The sequence below is a fragment of the Bombus huntii genome, chromosome 6, assembly GCF_024542735.1.
Source record: "Bombus huntii isolate Logan2020A chromosome 6, iyBomHunt1.1, whole genome shotgun sequence".
Taxonomy (NCBI): Eukaryota; Metazoa; Arthropoda; class Insecta; order Hymenoptera; family Apidae; genus Bombus; species Bombus huntii.
This window is the reverse complement of record NC_066243.1, coordinates 4617133-4638002: the sequence shown is the minus strand read 5'-3', so window position 1 is coordinate 4638002 and position 20870 is coordinate 4617133. Positions and strand designations below refer to the sequence as shown.

General features: G+C 29.9%; 2 protein-coding genes across 14 annotated transcripts; one reads left to right on the top strand and one right to left on the bottom strand.

Annotated features, from left to right (window-relative positions):
* Positions 1–1603: 1603 nt before the first annotated feature.
* LOC126866839 (uncharacterized) lies at positions 1604–7463 on the bottom strand. 6 transcript variants are annotated; one of them, XR_007690053.1, is made up of 14 exons: positions 6536–7446; positions 6129–6155; positions 5907–6030; positions 5522–5668; positions 4902–5080; positions 4602–4808; positions 4245–4466; positions 3837–4029; positions 3523–3733; positions 3100–3406; positions 2885–3030; positions 2474–2690; positions 1916–2213; positions 1604–1806 (listed from the first exon to the last, which is right to left on the bottom strand). XR_007690053.1 is itself a non-coding variant. In XM_050620805.1 (13 exons), the coding sequence occupies exons 1-13, from the start codon at positions 6626–6628 to the stop codon at positions 1998–2000; spliced, it is 2289 nt and encodes a 762-aa protein (XP_050476762.1). In that variant the 5' UTR covers positions 6629–7447; the 3' UTR covers positions 1635–1997. The 6 variants fall into 6 exon arrangements, 3 of the variants coding, with proteins under 3 accessions (XP_050476763.1, XP_050476764.1, XP_050476762.1); XM_050620805.1 differs by having other exon boundaries at positions 1635–2213; positions 6536–7447; XR_007690054.1 differs by lacking the exon at positions 1604–1806 and having other exon boundaries at positions 2067–2213; positions 2474–2685; positions 6536–7462.
* A 604-nt stretch (positions 7464–8067) lies between these two features.
* LOC126866843 (RNA-binding protein squid) lies at positions 8068–19804 on the top strand. 8 transcript variants are annotated; one of them, XM_050620817.1, is made up of 10 exons: positions 8069–8349; positions 11587–11622; positions 11883–11923; positions 12123–12250; positions 12428–12574; positions 12656–12787; positions 12904–13129; positions 15771–15842; positions 17616–17731; positions 17930–17994. In XM_050620817.1, exons 1-9 carry the CDS (start codon positions 8225–8227, stop codon positions 17681–17683), a joined length of 975 nt encoding a protein of 324 aa, XP_050476774.1. In that variant the 5' UTR covers positions 8069–8224; the 3' UTR covers positions 17684–17731; positions 17930–17994. The 8 variants fall into 8 exon arrangements, with proteins under 8 accessions (XP_050476771.1, XP_050476774.1, XP_050476770.1 ...); XM_050620815.1 differs by having other exon boundaries at positions 8070–8349; positions 12904–13171; XM_050620814.1 differs by lacking the exon at positions 17616–17731 and having other exon boundaries at positions 8068–8349; positions 17930–19804.
* Positions 19805–20870: the final 1066 nt, after the last annotated feature.

The window sequence follows — 20870 nt, the reverse complement described above, 5'->3', positions numbered from 1 at the left end:
AAGCATATCCAAATTTATTAATCGTATTACGAATTATGTTAACGACGCCAGTAACCGTAGCTTCAGCAAAACGTAGTTTCTGGCGATTGAAACTAATAACAAATTATCTGCGATCATCGATAAGCCAAGAGAGATTTTTATCTCTGGCTATTCTGTCAATAGAAAGTGAAGTAGCAAATTCAATCGATTTTGATGATATTATCAAAGATTTGGCGTCGAAAAAAGCGAGAAAAATTATTTAATATTATTATTGGATTATATTATTATTTAATATTCATCTTATAAAAAATATATAATATGTAACATCATTTGTAAATAAATAATTCCTCGTTGTAAAATTTAAGTGTAGGATTTGAATGTGTATTCAGGCCCCGTAAAATTTTTGAACCTGGCCCCGCAAAAGATCACGCCGGCCCTGACTTGAATGTACGAGCTACATTTGATTGCGCGATTCTGCTTTCTTTCTTTTTTTTCTTATTAAAAATAACAAAAACAGACATATGATCGCAGCGATATCGCGCAGTAAAATGTCGCTCGTGTATATTCATCTTCACGTCTTTTTTATTTCTACTTATGGACGTTGTATCCGCGCTGCTCGTTCTCTACTTTTTTTGCTTTTACAGCTCTCACTATACTGTCTACACTTTCGGCCACATAGTTATACATATTACAAACTTACATTATCTTTGTACGATATTGCCAGTCCTTTGAATTACCTTCTCAGCTCGAGCACCAGGTCACTCGCGTTAGAATAATAAAGATCATCGAAAAATGTATATTTCCGGAAAATTACCAATTAATCGTATGAAGACATATAAAACATAATGTCCGGTGAATAATTCTGTTTCACCGTTACGTTATATTTCCCGTAACGTATCACTCTGCAATCGACTCTTCCGCCCTTCCTTGAAAGGAATTCTCGCCTCGTCACACGTCGCGTTGTTTTGTCTGATATCTTTATTCAAAGTCGTAGTTGTTTGTATTCACATCCTTCCATCAGTGTGTTATATCGTGTTTGTGTGTAGTGAAAAGTAGACGTGTTAAGACAAGGTCATGATTCAATTGTACCCCCACCAACACAAACCCTTCACCTAACTACATGTCACTAACTAAACAATTACTCAACCTAAAATATTTGTTTCCACTACACATACAAATATATTAACTCTTATATCAGTTAATCATGTTTATATTTTTTATTATTTGTTTCAAAGTTCTGTTTGTAATTTATAACAATTTTCAATGTCTACATTATATTTATGTATAAAGCGGGATTTGCTTTTTTATTGTCAATTTTTATTATTCTTCTTTTTATTTTCGTTATTTATTCTCTTAAAAAATTGTCGTTGGTTTTTAATACTATTTTCGATTGATGCTCAATTTTTTCCAATTCTTCACTTCTTCACATTAAAAGTTTCTAGGAATGTTCAAACACTTTTTAATTTACTGTATGTATAAATAATAATGAAAATTCGAATAGAAACATCGTTTCACACAACACTATCTTATTTTTCACAATATTTGTTTTGATGTAAAACCGAAAATTCGTCCAAAGCCAAATGGCACGGACTAAACAATAATAAATAAATAAAAATATAAACTGTTCCATGTAAATCATAAATATAATACCAGTATATAATACAATAATTAATTTAATAGATAAGAAAATTCATTATGAATACAATATAATTTGTATAATATAAATATATGTATATACATATCATACATAATATACATTAAATACGCTTACAAAAATTATGTATGGTATTTCAAGTATTGCAATCAGAATAATATCGTTCAAATGTTCTAAAACAAAAACAGAATATTGTAAAATTAGAGTTTTCATATCTCATAATATTTTATGGGGACATTACACTATATGTACATAAAAATCGACAAATAAAAAAAAACATACCTGAGTTACCTCTATAAAATATTTTATATCTTCACGCATCAACAATGTTTATTTTTAACTCAAAATACAATGCTCAAGATAGCTAGAAAGGCAGATGTTTTCTATTCTCTTGCATCAGATACAAAGCGCGTAAAAATGCTCGATAATCAATTTCTAATCGGCCACCTCTTTCTACGGAGAAACATTTGTGCACAGCGTCCAGTTCTCTGTTGCTAATTAATTCTAACATACGCCTGATAGACAGAACTTTGATCAAACACTCTTTCGAAACTGTACCAATATTCTCTTTATCGTAGCCCTGTAATTTCGAAATTTATGATTTGAGAATTTTGTACATATATACGAAGGTCTGTACGATTTTAGAATCAATAAATTAATACCAAATAACCAATAAATTAAATTATGAAATTAATTCTGAATATAATATCGCGAATTGATGGTAAAAGTTCTGAATCCTTACAATCCTTACTAATTAAATTCTAATCCTGGCTAACTAATTTTTTAAATATGAAATTATTTAATGATTTTAAACAGTATGCTCTTTTCGTAATTACGGACCCTGAACAACTCCTCAAGATTCGGTTGTTGCATTCTGCTTAGCTTGTCTACTGCCGTTGTGGCCATGTGCCTTTCATCGAAATTCAAGAATGTCTTAGGGGAAGCTTCCGAAGGCACGTGTTGTACAGGCACTAAAAGTGGTGCTCTTTCTAAACTTCCCATAGCAACAGCTTCTTCGACAACTTCTCCAAATTTCACATAATCCACGGAATCTGATCTTTAACATAAAATAACAGAATAATAGAATAATTAAGAACTGATCTAAATATTGAAAATATAAATAAAGTGATTGAGGAGATTAATTTGGAAATTGAAATATTTTTCAGCAGATATTATGAAATAAAATAAAAAATATATTAATTATCACTTAATTACGTGAAATATATGTTAAGTTTACTTGTATTTATGTACCTTAAAGGTGATTGGAAAATATTCATAATAGTTCCCATTTCTGTGCAAGTCAAATTACAACGTAGTTGATCCAAAGCTCGCAGAAACTCTGTTCTTTTTATAACGTGTTCATTATGAATATCATATTGACGCATGAATTCGATAACCTTTCCCATAAAAGAACAAATAAAGGATGTAAAGGAAAAATATAAAAATACCCACATTTTGTGCTTTACCTTTATTCTTTCCCGCACAACTTTTGCTTTGATTTTGGCTAAAATTAAAACGATATTTGTTTCATCAGCTGTTGCTTCCGGTGATAGTTTCTCAGCGTTGATTTTTCTTTTTTCTTTCACCATAGAGTGGTACAGGGGCTCCTCGATTGGTTGAGCCTCTAATTCTTTTAAAAACCAATTATAATTGAAACCTAAATCATTATTATACCTCTTTTCCAATGCAAACTCCTCTTCTTCAGAAAGTAGTACAGCCGCAGTTCTTAGAACTTGACGTAATTGCGAACGCGATACGTGACCTTTGTTATGTCTAAGAAATAATTAGGAACAGAAAACATATAAATAGTAGTATAAAAATATGCGTACATTTTTGAAAAAAATATTTTTGGGGAATATATAAATATCGTTGAACGAATATACATATACCGATCATAATCCTTAAAAAATTGTTTTATCATAATTCTTCTTTCCTCGACTCGATGTCGAACTTTTAATAATGTTTTCTCACAAAGATCTCTTATATCTTTCCCTTCGCATTGCCAATTAGACGCTCCTTTTCGACTTAGTTTCGCTATTTCTTTTGGCGGTGACTCAATTTTCAAATTGGGCAGCTTTTCAATTTCTTTCACGGTAAACACTGTAAACGGAAACAGTTCGTAAAATGTAAAGTTTGAAAAAGTCACGATCAGATAACGAAAATGGGAAAAATAAATAGATAGAACGTTCTGTCCCGAAAATACCTTTATCGATGTCATCTTCGAATGTACGCCAACATACACGATCAGGATCATTTGGGTCTTTATAAAGCGTAACGAGCGCGTCAATTTCCGTTTCCGCAAGATAAAGGCGTCCCAAGCTCGAAATCTGAAGACCGTCTAATCCTCTTTTGAAGTTGGAAATCGTCGTTTTGCCCGCGTTCAAAGGATCAAAATCCTATTATTTGTCGTAATCGTTAATTTCCTATTTGTTATCTGACATTTTAATGAAATAGATATATCCACTATCATTTTACTATATAAAAATTGCAAATAAACTGTAACTAATATTTTAAGAGCGTGGTAGTTATACTGAATTATAATATTTTTATAAAAATAGCAAGCCCGCTTTTAAAATTTTAATTACAAATTTTATAAATAAAGGATTATTACCTTAAAGAATTCCGAAATGCGTAATCGATTTTCAAAGATATGTCTTTGAATACGTTGAATAACTTCTATCAAGGGCATTGTACTTCTTCGTTCTTTCATTACCGGATGGAACACAGCTTGTTTCCCAAATACTTTGCTTGGTATGAATTTACCAATTTCCGGCCTTGGAAGTTTCGGTAATTCAGCCGTAATAATTCGACCAGGAAATTGATCAAGTAATTCCTTTTGAATAAATAAGATACAATATTTAACATAGATTTATCGTTCAATACGTCTGATAACAAAAGGAATGAATCGGTAATGGTAAATAATGAACGTAAGAGGAACATTTGTAAAATATGCAGAATAAAATATTACTCCACCAAGAGCCAGCATTTGATGTTTATCAAAGTAAGATTGAATTTCGTCAATCGCCTTTAAAAAGGCCACATAGTTGATCGTATAAGCATCTTTCGCGAATCTTTTTACAAGCAAACAGAATTCTTCGGAAGCAAGAACGATACCTAGAAATTTTAGGATTCGTCCGAAATGCGTGAATGTTACAGTCCCAGCATTTTTTGCAATCTAAAAGATAAATAATTGACGTTTACCGCATAATTATAAAATAGAAAAATGCATCGATAGATTTTTAGAGAGAAGATTATTTTTCACGCAAACCAGTTCGTAATCTTGAAAGTAAGGCCTCAACACGAGTCTTCTTTTGTTTATAAGAACGGCAATTTGAGTGAGTACGAGACATAATTTTCGATGTTCCGTTGCACTTATACGATTTACATGCTCTGGGTCTTCCCATTCCAAACCAGTTACAAGCGGTTCGCTTTTGTCGAATTCAGGAGCTACAAGAAAAACATCGATTTTATTGCTGTTCATACTAATCCCCTTAACGAAATAAAGGAACATTTAGAAAAGGACACGAATTTTGTTCCGACGATGAGTTCATATAACGGTACCGGATTATGTATGTCAGTCAAATACAAATTCCTTTCTTTTCAGGTACGGCAGTAACAGTTTCTGAAATATATTCCTACAGAATAATTGAAACTTGCTTACCTGTTTCAAATAGCTATAAGATTTGCCCCGAAGAGGGTCAAGAAATAAAATTACTTGTGAATATATATTACAATATAATACAATCATTTATATAAATATAGATACTTATAAATATCTGTGTGTAATGCATTGGAATATAATTATAAAATGATTTAATAAAATTTTTTCTAGTCTTGTAAACTATATATTAATAATATAGTATATATCAAATTATAAATTCGTCATACCACTATCGTGAATTATTTCACAAAACTGGGTGTAAAATATTCGACCATCCTGAACGCGGAAATAATCGGCCAAATCGGAAATTTCTTTGTCAGACAAACCAATTTGATCCTTCAGCGGCCCAGCCAATACCGAAATAAATTTCGACTCTGCGTATTAAGAATATATATTGTATAATTCATGATCGTCATTTACAATCTTCGTGAAACAATATGTTTGTAAATACTAAATGTCTGCTAAAAATCAAGATACGGTACCGAGTAAAATAAAATTTTAATATGATAATTCGAAAACTACGAAACAATTGAAAAACACGACTAAAGGTGTTCAAGACAAAAAAAATAAAAATTTTTAATTGATATAATAATGGAAATTGTGTAACCGTACCTGAGATTAAACAATTATTGTTAGGATCTAGCGGTTTGTAAAAATTCCATAAATTAAAACCCACGCGAAAAATTGCCGCTCGGATTTTATTACAAGTACGCCAAACGTCCTGTAGCCTCAAAATCTATGGATAGAGCATTTGTTAAACATGAAAAGTTATTTAAACTAAACGTATTTTCTCCCTATATCTTATTTTAAGTGTGATAGAAATCCTGGCTTTACCTTCTGCTGCTCAGGCATTTTGTACAACTAAAAGGTAAAATGTTAGATATTACAAAAATTTTATTCTGTAAATATCTTAAACGATAATTCTGTTGACAAACAAAAAACAAACGTTAACATTGACAGAGATAAAAAATATTCATTTTACTAGTTATTCTAATTTGCTAGTAATATTCTATTTACTAGTATTATTCAAAAAAATACGTTGTGAACGAATAGGAAGGACGTTAATTAAATCAAACGTTAGGTTAAATGAGCACTAAATGACCTATTATAATGTTTACTTATTGTTATTGTCATCACAATAACGAATAAATAATAATAATACATAAAGACTTTAAGATATATAGATATATCCATCGATTACAGAGACTAAACAAATATTTCTCATTAAATTATAATCTTACAATGTATGTGATATGCATATGATAGCACATGCAAATATTCATATTTATACATTTACGTAAATATATATACATATGTGCACAAAATAACAGCATTGAGCGAGCCAACTAGAGCGACATCTAAGTTGATGCTGGCGCCAACTACTAGCGTCTGCAATAAGAACGCTGAATCAACAGTAAACATTTCCCGCTTTTATTGGACATCAACGGAAAGATGGACTTCTCCTTCTTATTTAAACATTTAAATAATGAGTCATGACTAAGTAATAAAAATAAAAATATAACAACATAAATTGAAGAAATTGTTATATTGAAATTAACTTGGAAGCAATATTTTATTGATTTCTTACAAATTACGCGCACAGAATTCTGGGAAGTGATGCCGAATGGAGCCAAATCATTACGGAATTCTTATTGGCTGCTACGTATTACTCAGTATTTCCCACGAATCTTATTGGCTCCTCGTTTTCGCTCCATTCCCCACGCAAAGCTAAAATTTTCGTATGCGTGCCATTGTATTCACTATTTCCCCTTAACATCACTGAAATACTCGGCAACATCGATTGGTGTAACAGGACCGTAACAACGCTATGAAATAATGTGTATGCATTATCTTTTTGAAACTAATTTTTCATGATTTCGGATACTTATACTTATCTATAATAAGTATTAACTTATTATAAATATTTAGCTATGTCACTACGCCACGCCAGAAAAAATTACTGAAAATTCTCAATGCGAGAATTGATTGCAAATATCAATAAATAAAAAAAAATGATTTCGAATATAGAATAAAATATTTTTTATTTCGTAGTTATATACTTATCTATAGTAAATATTAACTTATTATAAATAATTAGCCATGTCACTGCGCTACGCCAGAAAAAATTACTGAAAATTCTCAATGCGAGAATTGATTGCAAATATCAATAAATAAAAAAAAATGATTTCGGATATAGAATAAAATATTTTTTATTTCGTAGTTATATACTTATCTATAGTAAGTATTAACTTATTATAAATAATTAGCCATGTCACTGCGCCACGCCAGAAAAAATTACTGAAAATTCTCAATGCGAGAATTGATTGTAAATTTTAATAAAGAAAAAAAAAAATTTCATAGTTGATGTAAAATTTAGTTCTACCGATGCAAGTAAAATAGAGGATCAGTTTGCTGAACAAGATATATTAATACTCATAATATTATCTTTGATAATATCATCTATTACTTATAACTTTTCGAATTTTATTTGATTTTATTTTGTTCTATCGAAATTTGAAAAACCAGATACTAAAGATTAAGGGTCGTAAACAATGCTACAGAAAAAATATTAATTCTCTTTTCTTGACTGCTATGCATATATAATTATAGCACGCTGAAAGTAACGCGATATTTTTGGAAAGTGCAAACTAACGTGGCATTGGGAGTTCTAGGTACAATACTGTGTGATGAAACCTGATTGGCTGAGAGAGCCGTAAGGGGGGAAGTAAAAGAGATTCCATGATGCTTTGCGCGGAATCTCCTGAGTCAAAAGGAGCGCAAGTCGTACCTCTTCCTTCTCCATTTGGCGGTCGATCAGTACGGACGTGAGAGTGTTGTTAGCTCGTGTAGTGTATTTAATTATTTGTTAAAGCGCGATTTATAATTGTGTTTTAAGTGTTTTATTAAAATAAAAAAAAGTAGAATAAATAATGGCCGATCAGGAGAACAAGGACTTCAGCGAAGATATTGCCGATCAAAACTTCGAGCAGAACGGCGAAGCAGAGAACGGCGGCGGGGACGCCGCAGAAAATGGCCAAGAATCACAGGAAGACAGGTAACCCTTTTCGTCTTAAATTTCGATCTTGCAATTAAATCAATCGTTGTTCTACGAAACTATCGACTTCGATTCGTTTGGTACTTTGAACGCGCGGGAATATGTAGTAAAGCTTCCAAACGAGAGTTGCTTTGTGCGATACGATTGTCGCGATGACAAAATGGCGGATGCGCGAGATCCCGAAAATCGTAATCCGTTCCCATCGATTCTAAAGCGAGCGTTCCTAGTATTGCAGTTAACTTCTTTTGTATTGCTGCAGTATAAAGAAATCCTAGGTATCAATCTTTTTTTTCGAAAAGAAACAACAAATAAGAAAAGGAAGTGAGTCGGTCAAATTAAAAGGAATGCCGGCCGCAAGTTTAGAAAGGGCGCGCCCACGCATTGTTGTAAAGTAAACTCACAGAAAAATCAATTTTTTATATCAAGTCAAGGAATTCCATACATAGATTTGATACACTTTGCTTGGGCTCGCTTTCTTCAATTTTTTGTTACCATTACATATCGTATCACGTCCTCGTGTTTTTCACACACAACACGCATTTATGCGTCAAACCAAAACACTAAATAATATACATATTACGTAAATATGAGTATGTAGATTATTCAGGGAGGGTAATGCGCAATAATTATTGGTTATTTAGTATTGTCGTGATATTTAGAAATATTAATAGATTATAAGGATTTTTGGTGGCTGGTGGGCACAGCACCTTGCCTTTCCCCCTTTTCAGCGTAACGAGATCTCAAGCTGGACGATTTGCTCATCGACGAGTTTAGATGTCAATGTTGATGTACGGACACAGTCTATGTAAATATTTTATAATATCGCATTGTACGTTCGTTCTTATTCTCTTACTATTATCACAGCATTTTTAGTTCTATACCTAAGGGATTCGACTTTTTTTTCTTTGTATCCCTACAGCTTTGGATTGTCACAAACTCTTACATAGTTTGGGGTATGTTTTTGCAAAATGGGTAAGCTACTTTAGATTGTAACTTGTAGAACTACTTCAATTGATATCGGGAAAGAAGATGTAACCTTCAAATTTAGTAAAATATATATGAATTTTCAAATTCTCATGTTACAAAGGGTTGTATAAATGTTGAGTACAAAATATAAAATCATTATATATATAAGGTACGAAGAATTTGGAGGTATGCTTCCTCTCACCCATAATGAAAGTACAAATGTGTGTTGAGGGACGTGATATCTATACATAAGGTAACAAAAATAAATAACTGAAAACTGGCATTTCCTTGTTTATTATATCAATTTAATATACAAGTAAAAATAAAAACAAAATTAAGTATTGCATGTTCTTTATTGCAAAATTATGATAAGGTAACTATATACATATAAGAATTATAAATATTGTAACTTTATATGTGCTGTTGTTGCGAGGTATACGTTTATCTGTTTAAAATTTTGTAATTTTTTGTAAACTCCTTATTTCTGCTCTCCTTCCTAGTTAATTCTATTCTAGTTTTGTAATTGATAAAGACAAGTTGTGATTTCATCAATGATAAAAATTTCTACATATTACACAAATAATAATTGTAATATTTTTATAGAGCATAAACTTTGAAATGCATTTTTGGCCAGCTGAGTCTTCCTCATTGATTCATTGCAGCAGAATTCTGGTTAGTCAATTCTTCATGATTGACAATATGTACGCTTACCTGGGATCTGTGAACTGAACCGTGAAGCCTTATGATTGACTTCTGAGTCTGAATTATTGTGAGAAGTCTACGTCAAGTTCAAGTCCGTCATGTTTCGTCACAACACAAGCACTGGAAGTCGAGTCAATTACGTCAGATCAATAAGTCTCGCACAGACATACACTTGCCTGCTGGGTCACGCGTAGAGTAATTTCTGATCAGATGTCAATGCTGTTTGGGCGTGATCAAAGCACAGAGTCACTAGGGCCAAAGCGAAAAACTCCGATAGGTCGGAATGCCATTAACCCAGTTTATGTGGCTTGATCTGCAGGTGGCAAACGACCCAGTGCGATTATGGCGGGCGGCTCGCAACCGGCTAACCGTGACCCGACCAACAACTGATTACCGGCGAGTGACTGGTGCCTACGGTATTTATCACCAGCCCTAGATGATATATGAAAAGATCAATCTAAGTACAGACAACTATCATCACACTGCGAGAAAAGTGAAAAATATTGCAGCTTGTTATATTTGTATATGAAAAGGCTGAAAAGTATATCAGGACTTGAAATATAATATTTTGCTGATGAATAAAGAAAGAGAGAGAAATATTATACATATATAAATATACTATAAATAAACATAAAATATTGTGTGCATATATAGATATTTAAAAAGTATCAAGAAGTGACCATCATTAACTTGTAATGTGGAAACAATTTTTTTAGCTTTTTAATAGAGTTGCAGTCTATCTACCATATGTCAATTCTTTGGGCCAATCAGCAGTCAGAGTTCAACTTGGAAAAGTTAAATCTTATTTCCTTTAGGAGCAGCTGTATGTCAACTGGAGTTATAACTATTGTTCGAGTTCACATGAACATCGTGAAAAGTACTTTGCTCTCTCAATGCGTTAATTTTTACATATCTACTTTTTTCCAAGTTTTTTCCTTTAATTTTTGTTGATAAACACATCTATCTGAAGTTCAAATCAAGGTCTATGTGGTGTGCAAAGCAGTCTTCTGATGGTTGTTTCATATAATCCTATGTTTCTTACTAAGGATAAACGCACAATTTTCATATAAGATTGTATTAGTGAGTTAATTTATTCTAGGTATTTTTGTGTCCATATTAATACCATAACTATGAAATTAAGATAATTTTAGTTTTGCAAAATTATTTATTCTTCCAAATTTTAAAGTAGACATTAATGTAGGTCACTTAATCAATTGTAGATTACATTTATACATGAGTATATATTTATATTTATATACATAAGAAGCATTTAATAAATTGCATACATTACCTGTTAAATAAAATTCCTTACCAAAATGTCTTTAAAAGTTTATCCAGTGCCCTTTTTCCAAATGATATACTACTATTGCATTTCTTATATATTGTCAATATTAAATTTTAATATTTTAACGTTTGTTCTAATTTTTCCAGGGGTCAAGTCAAACTCCTTTTTCAAATATAAATGGAAATAATTTGTAACAAAACTTAAATTTTTGCTTCAACCTTAGTCCTAAAAATTTATATAAATTTCAAGATCGTTATAATAACATACATTACATTGCTTTGCAGGTCAACCGGAGGTAATCAGGATTCTTTAAATGATAGGTACATTCTTTTTTCATTATTATTTCTTTACTTTCTAATTTGCATAACTGTTTCTCAAACAGTTTTTGCATTGTAATAGTTTTAAATACATTGTAAGATGTATAAATTAAAATATGTTGTTATTAGCATTAAATTATTTATAAATGAATAGTTATGCAATTACGAAATTTTGAAAAATTTCAAGAATTGATATTTTATTTTATTTTCATAAAAAAATTATTTAATTTAATTCAAATCTTATTTTATTTTTATTTTTACAGGAAATTATTTGTGGGTGGCTTAAGCTGGGAGACTACAGACAGTGAGTATTATTTTTCATTTTAAGAATTATAGTCCTTTACAAGCTATTTACAAACTATGATGTTACTTACTTAGGACACCTTCAGATGACAAGTCATATGAGACTAGATTTAATACTGAGTTTTTATGTTATAAATGTAGTAGTATAAATAATTAAAGAATTCAATACCTAACATTTTTAAATAAACATTAATTTACAGAGGAATTAAGGGATCATTTTGGTACATATGGAGACATTGAAAGTATCAATGTCAAAACAGATCCTAATACCGGACGGTCGCGTGGATTTGCCTTCATCGTTTTTGCTAAAGCCGAATCATTAGATAAGGTAAAATTAATGAAACCAATAGTTACACATTAAAGTAAAACTGATATGATGATAAATTTATCCAGTTCTGCTACTGACATTATTTGATGTAATTCCAATTGCTGAAAATAAGTTATTAGAACTAATCATGCAAATTCTAAATAATGAGAGTCTTCATGAAGATTATTTATGTTTCAGATCATGGCAGCCGGCGATCATATAATTAATAATAAGAAAGTTGATCCTAAGAAAGCAAAGGCTAGACATGGCAAAGTCTTTGTTGGTGGTCTTTCAACAGAATTGTCAGATGATGATATCAAGCATTTCTTTTCTCAATTTGGAACAGTAAGTATCTTAGTTTTCTGATTTGTCACTATAAACGTTTATGCCCATTAGAAAAAAATACGATGAAATTAAATGTTATAGATTGTTGAGGTAGAAATGCCATTTGACAAGACAAAGAACCAGAGGAAAGGTTTCTGCTTTATTACGTTCGAATCTGAACAAGTAGTAAACGAATTGCTGAAAACTCCTAAGCAAACAATTAATGGTAAAGAGGTACGTTTTATACTAATTTTATACCAGGTTTTATACCAATAAATAAAATAATTAATTTTAGAAAAGATGTTATACATATTGACGATCCTATTAATGCATTTCAATATATTAAATAGGTCGATGTGAAGAAAGCAACACCTAAACCTGATGGTATGGGGGGAATGCGTGGTGGCGCTGGTGGTCGAGGCGGCCGTGGTGGTAGAGGAGGTAGAGGTCGCGGTTTTGGCGGTCAAGGTGGCTGGGGTCAAGGCGGATACGGAGGTGGATATGGCGGCGGTTACGGTCAAGGCGGTTATGGCGGTGGCTATGATGGATACGGAGGAGGCTACGATTATTACGGCGGTGGGTACGGCGGCTATGGTGGTTACGACTACAGTGGATACGGTAATTTTATTGATTATTACTAAAAGAACTTACACGCGCTTATCGCTGTGTAGGATTATATTGAAGAATTTAATTTCTCTTCTTTATAATAATCAATAGCAGATAATTCTCTACTGCTATCGTCCCAATGTATTCGGTAAACAAACGTAATATTAAAATTATTGTCGTTGCTACATTTGTTGTCTTAGCTTCTTTCTTCATGCATTTGATTTATTTTTTGCTGTAACTTATACAAATCTATGGTAAAATTTCAACTCATTAAAGTTTTTAAAATTCAATAATGTTATGTATATGTTGAAATAACTGAGATTCTAGACATTCAACAAATCATTCGATATAACAAATATTAGCACAGTTTTTTTTACCGGAAATTAGAAAGTTATTTAATTTATAGAATGCAAAATATATTTCCTGTTAAACAAGTTAAAAAGTTCAGCACAATATTTGTTTTAGAATTGATTAGTATTAACAGTAAATAATTGAGTTTCTGTGAAGTAACTTAATAAATATTGATTAATAATATTAGCAAATATAAGTTTAAATAAATTAATAAATTCTAGAGTTCATCATAGTATTATTAAAAATGATAGTTCATATTCAAAGTAAATGTTTTAAGCCATATACATATGGGACGAATTTTGAAAATAACAGTCATGTCGAGAAGGTTTTCAAAATTACCTGACACGAAGTTTTAATTACCCATACCTCCTATAAAATTTTGCTTTATGTAAAATCTTATAGAAAATTTTTATTTATATTACATAAATTTAAATCATTTGCCTCAACATAATATAATACTAACTTAGTACTATATGACTAAGTTATATTTTGAAATGATATAAAATTGATGTGATATATTACATTTATGGCTAATGTTGAAAATTGAGCGCTGGTTTGCAGGCAGATCAGCGATATCTTGACTTTAAAATTATTTACATTAAACTTATTTTTACTGATTGTTTACGAATATTATTGAAAATGTCTATTGAGTGTTGATATTTCTAAATTAAAATTAAATACGGAACTAAGAAAGTAAACCAGCAGCTCAGATACGTAGGAAGTACATTCGGATTATGTTTTTTTACCTCTAAGTATGTATAATACGTATTTTCCCTTTTTTTGGCTACGAAAGAAAATTTTATTGCGCATGAATAAAGAAAGCATAATCCGAAAAGTAAATCCCTACTTCCAGAGGGTTGGCTGTTTTTGAGCTGTGATCAACTAACTTATTGATTTTAACAACTTCCTAAGTTAAACTTTTTAATGCCTTATTAATATTTGACTTATATATACATATATATACACACATACATATGAACCACATTAAACGCAGAAAAGCAGGATATCATATAATATGTAACAGTGAATGTGTGAAGATGATTAAGAATTACTATAGTTCAATGTGGTATTTTAAAAAAAGTTAATTTCTTTACGTATATTTAATTGGTAAATAGTGTACAAACATTTCGATTAACTTCTTTTGTTCTAACAACATAAATATTATAATAGATCATTTCACTCAGTAAATGTACATAAGAGTACTAATTTCATACGTTCACTGATTGATGTCTGTGAATTCGTGGAATAAATTAATTTTTTTACATTTCTTATCTTTACTATAAGTTCTGCAGACTCGCTGACTTCAAAACACACGCAGTCACTGTAACATAGTTATATGTGAACTTGAAATGTGTGGAGAACATTAAAGCAAAACTATACAGGATAATGTCGTATGATATGGAATATTAAACCTCCAATCCTTGCTTCAAGTCCTGCCACGTTTCCTAATATGCATGCTTTCACATATTTCCACATTTCACATAACCACTTCATTCATGAAAAACTAACACACTCCTCAACAATAATGAATTATCGATACTTGCAATCATTGTGTTTGATCTATTTTATTAATTACGTTACATTGTTTTTAGCATGACTTTTAGTTCATTTATGAGAGAAAACGAACAAAATCATTTGAAACGGAGAAACATTTTTTACACTATAAACCAATTTATAAAATTATTTCCTATTGCATACGCCAAATAAGAGTAAATGTTGAGAAACACAATAGCAAGTCCACATTGAATTTATATTTATCTATTTGCGTGTTCGACCCTGCACACACTTTTTTCCTGGGACTGTGGCAAATAATTAAATTATTACACTAAACTTTCTTGTCATAAAGAAATTTAAGTGCATGCCACTTCGTGTTAACGGTAAATAAAATCAATTGTAATCTTTTTTGATACATGAGTTTATGAACAGCCTCTGCACTTATATTACTATTAGATGTGCAAACAATGAACCCTTTGGAAGATAAAATTATCTTTTAATATTATTAAATAGTATTTTTTAAAAAATTCATATAATATATATAAATATTAATTTAATATAATATTTAAAATTATATTTTCGAGAATATTTAATTTTAAAGCTTAAATTTACTAAGATCATACAAATTTACATAATTGTGTTACACACATACTTGTGTACCGGCGATAATTTTTATTGGTATCATAGATTATACTATACACAATTGCCGGTCCATGTTAATACTGACCCCATTTGTCTCTTATACCGTGTGTTCCATGAAACGCAGACGGCTATGGCTATGGCGGTGGTAGTTACGATGGTGGCTACAGTGGTGGGCGCGGTGGTGCACGCGGTAAAGGTACGCATTAGCGTTCCTTCTCTATTGTTTTGTATTTTCCCAAACGTGCCCTACTTTGTTAGCAGAAATCCACTTTCTAAGTTCACATTCATTTCATCAATTATTTTTCATCACCATTATTTTACCTCCTATGTTTGTTTATGTTTATCCTTCATTATTTCCCTTTATTTTCTCTAAGTATGTGTGTACATGTACGTGTGAGCATATGAAATTGATATTTTATTATTTTTATAGTTACAATACTAATGAAAATAATGAATTTTCAGCAATTACTGATATATATTATTAAATACATAAATATTTACTATTGTGTAACCTAAATGTAAATACTCCATTCCTGCCACATATTTTTAGAAATAGCTTTTTTTCTATTTCTCAATATTTATAATATATAAGCACTTGTCTTATTTTCTTTAACCACTTTTAAAAGATAATGTTTAAAGAAATATTATCATACATTTTCATATATACTTTATTGTACAAGTATCGTACTTATTTAAGGATAATTCAAATTATAAATTCATGAAGAAGTGTTTATCATTTTATTGAATAGAAATTAATTAAATACGAAAAATTTATTGTAAATTAATTAAAATTCTTGGTTTACACATATACTAAGAACAAACTAGGAAGGACATTGATATATCATAGTTTTAAGAAGAAAGAAAATAATGTGTTAATATATATGTAGTCCATACTTTATTTGAATTAACACAAACTATGTAATTGTAATATACAAGAAATTTTATTTAGAAAATCGTACAATTTCATAAATTCATAAATCTTAATGTGTGAATGCTAAAATATTTTGGTATTATCAGTAATAAAATTTTGGTTAAAGAAAGTGTTGAGAGACAAAGTTTCTCTCTGCATATATTGAGATAGTTTTATAATTTTTAAGAGTATATATAATTTATCATTCTGAATAATCTATATATATTTCTAATATACTAATAAGATTTTCCAAGTGATTGTGTTATTTCGAATTACTCATAGTCTAAAATGTCATTACACCATTCGTATATATGTATGTGTGTGTGAAATTTATATATCTGAAAGATATATGTAAGATATATAGAAGATATATTTTTGATAATAAGTGAAATATATATCTTACATATAAAAGCATGTCATATCTCATGCGTACAATATGGTGCATATTAAAGTTCAAAGAAAAATGAATAATTGAAATTTTTCATGCTGGTATTAAATTCATTTTCATCTTTATTTCATTTTTCATATCCTTAACCTTAAACATTTCTGGTTATTTGATAAAAACAACAAACTGTTATTATGACATTAATGATATATCTATAAATTATATTTTGGTAATAGTATATAAGAACTATTAATATAAGTATAAAGTAAAGTCTTAGTGAAGTAATTGTAAATTATTTAAGTAATTTGAAATTTGTTTAAGTATGTACACAGTATCGCAATATGAAAATTTTAGTATTTCAGCATATGCAGATCCCAGAAATGTGTAAGGAGAAAAGGAGAGTATGAATCAGAACGCAGCCTTGCAGCTTACTACCTTAGCCTGTAGCCTCTATGTAGATTCTTCGTAGTTTTATATCCATTACGTTAGTCTTTACTTTATATATTGTTTCGTACCTTATTCTGTTATTAATAGAAGTGTGCGTGCGGTAATTTCTACAAATGAACCGTTTTGTGGTCAATAATTTGTAATTTCTTCAAAAAACGGCGGGAGGAAGAAAGCGGGGGTATATATCCAAGTTGCTGGACTAACGTACATCGTGGATATTGTTTCAGGAGGCTCAGGCTACGGCGGAAAGCAGAGGGGAGGTGGTCGTCAGAACCAAAGGCACCAACCCTATTAATGGAAATCATTCATTGCGACCGCAATGCAATTCGCATTGTAACCGCTGGTGAGTCATCATAGCTTCCTGACATCTATAAGTTCAGTCTCAACAACCTTTCTCTTCCTTTTCCAATGTCATTTATGTTTAATGTTACCAAAATGGTTTCATGTGGTTACATAGTAAAAATATTTAAAAAGATGTAATATAAATATTATACACAAACAATACAATGCAATACATTTGAATATTTATTCTTCTTTTCAGGTTTCCTGTCCATCCACAAATCTCATAACTCGTTAAATCATCATTCCATTAAACCACGCCACTTTCAGCAAGATTTTCAACAACGCAGACTACTGCCGCAAAATAAAATGAATCATCAGGAATCACGACAAAAACTGTAATAGCTTCACATTTTGCGTCTAGCAATACATCTGTATTATCAAGACAACAAAAGCAAACATATATACATATATATATTATATATATATACATATAGGTACACAATGCTTTCTTCCATCTCTCGTTTACCCTTTTGTACAAAGTAAAAAATACTTCATATTTTACATTGGTCCTCTATCTCATTTCATCTTATTTATCATTAATTTTTTTACCGTTAGTATACGTTACGTTGTTCAGAGTAAGGCAATGTCACATCGCAATACGTTTGCAAATTATTAATATTCTGTTAATACACATATGGAATGGTATGAATGCTGGCGTAATAATTATTCCAAACGTATAGACAAGATGCCTTACAATGAAATATTGTAACGTAATATTTTTGTGCAAATGGGAAAGCAGAAGATGATAGGAAATAATTTAAATACAGATATATTAGGAAGAATCAAGTTTCTCATCCATCGCTTGGGACTGCTGAGAAGTACCTACGTCCCTATTTTTAACAATAAGATTATTATAATTTGTTTATAAACTAAACTTAATAAGAAGAAACCCACTATAGAAAAGTAAGCAGGCAATGTACTTTTTACACGGCTATGATAAGACAAAAATGAAAAGTACCGAATTGTTTATAATGATTGTGTGAGGTATGAAATGAGGTAAAAAGATTATTGCTTCCTTATTGGTAAGAAAAATAGGATAAAATAAATTGATTTTGTGTACATAATATATACCGCGTATGTTTGTATTTGTGTTAACCGATCCTAATAATTTAATTTTTGGAAAACAGTATGTACACAATACTTCTTTAAAATATAGTGATAAACATCTATACATTAGATTTAAATAAGACTGACACAAAGATTTAGTGAATTTGTATTACAAACAATATTTTGCTGATTCTACCACAGTACGTGCATCGAGCTCTAGATATTCTTTCAGTTTTTACTCTACATTCAAGAACAACACATACATACATTATATTTATATACCGATAGTTTCATTCTAGGCAAAAAACATCGTAATAAGATTTTTAAACTAAAAGAAAATATTGTATTTTTCTCAAATTCAACACTGTTCTATGTCACAAAAGTATTACATTAAAAAAAATTAGACAAAAAATAATGTTGCCTTTTTTTAATTTCACAGTTAAAGCGAAATGTACAAAACGCAATCTTAACAATATTAAACGTTTTAAGTAAATAGTATTGTATAAAGTCCTATTGTCTGACATTATACTATAGAAAATAAGCTATATTTAATCTAAATTTTTCACTAATTAAAAGAGTATACATTTTAAGTTATTAAATTTTATGTATAGTTTTCCATGTATTATATTCAGTAAAAAATTTTTTCTTGTTAATTTGTATTAAAATTGTAAAAAAGAATTTCTATCTTGATGTATATATAAAATGGGGAATTTGATACTTTCGTTCTGTGTTGCGAAATATTTTGGTTGTTAAGACAAATCAAAGAATTTTTGAACAACTTTCATGTCAGGTAAAATTTTATAAAATTTAATTGGAACTATAAATATACATAAAATAATATCATGAAATTTATTTGTAGAAAGGCATGAAGAATTAGATTAAATGTAATATCGCATAGATGTTCATCATAGTTTTTCACAGAACAATTAAATTTCTTTTATTTATTTATAAAAATTCTTTGGTATGTAAATTTTATGAAAGCTTTTCATTTGTGTACTTTATATAATTAAATATATTATGTATTCTATGCTTTGTTTTATTACTACTAAACCTTAAAAATTAAGAATTATTTTATTTCGAACGTTAAAAAATATAATACAACAAAATTATTAAAAGCATGAATTTAAAAACTGCAAGTGTTTCGTAAATATTGGGAACTCTTGTTTTCATAAAGTTTGATGTAGGTATTGCCCAGTGTTACATGTTGTGTTTGTTTGTGTGTATACATATATATATACAATATTATATATATAATATTATATATATACAATATACATATATAAAGTATTTCACACTTGTACCACATTTAAGAAAACGTCTCATATCATCGTTTCTGATTTAATAATATTGTTTTGCAGTAAAAATAATTATCAAATAATTTGGTTCTAAAATGTACTTGATTGATTAGCAATTCCCAATTATTTGTATTGTAGTACTGAGATTGCATTTATCATTGTCAATTATTAATTATATTTATAGAATACCAAATTATAGTTATAGAATACCAGAGTTATATGATATGGATAAAAGCTACAGTATATATATTCATCACATTATAAAAAGTATAATCGGTTAATAGTTATTCTTTGGCGATCTTCCATAAGTTATAATTTTTAAATGTTTTATCTGCAGTGAACGTACAATAAAATGAAACTACATTTGTCGATATCTAAAAATAATTACAATAGTATTTCCAGCCGTTCTATCGTAGCATTACAATAGCATTAAACATATGTACTGTAATAAAAAAAATTACATACTATGTCATGAATGTAGGAATTAAAAGGACGGAGTACAAATCTATTAAGCTTAAACTTGTGTCCGGAAAGGGGTAACGAAATACTACGCATGTGGCGATGATTGGTCGATAACAGATGAATTTTGTTATTTGGTTGAATTTGTTATTTGTTTTGTTATATGAATTTGTGTGTTGTTAGGAACATAAATGAAGATGTATGTATAATATTAATGCAAAAATATGTATTGAAACAAAAATATATGTAGTGCAAATTTGTAAAAATTATATATAAACGAATTTATGTATATGTTCTTTACTATTGTATCCACCCTTCTTTACTACCCTATTTTGACAT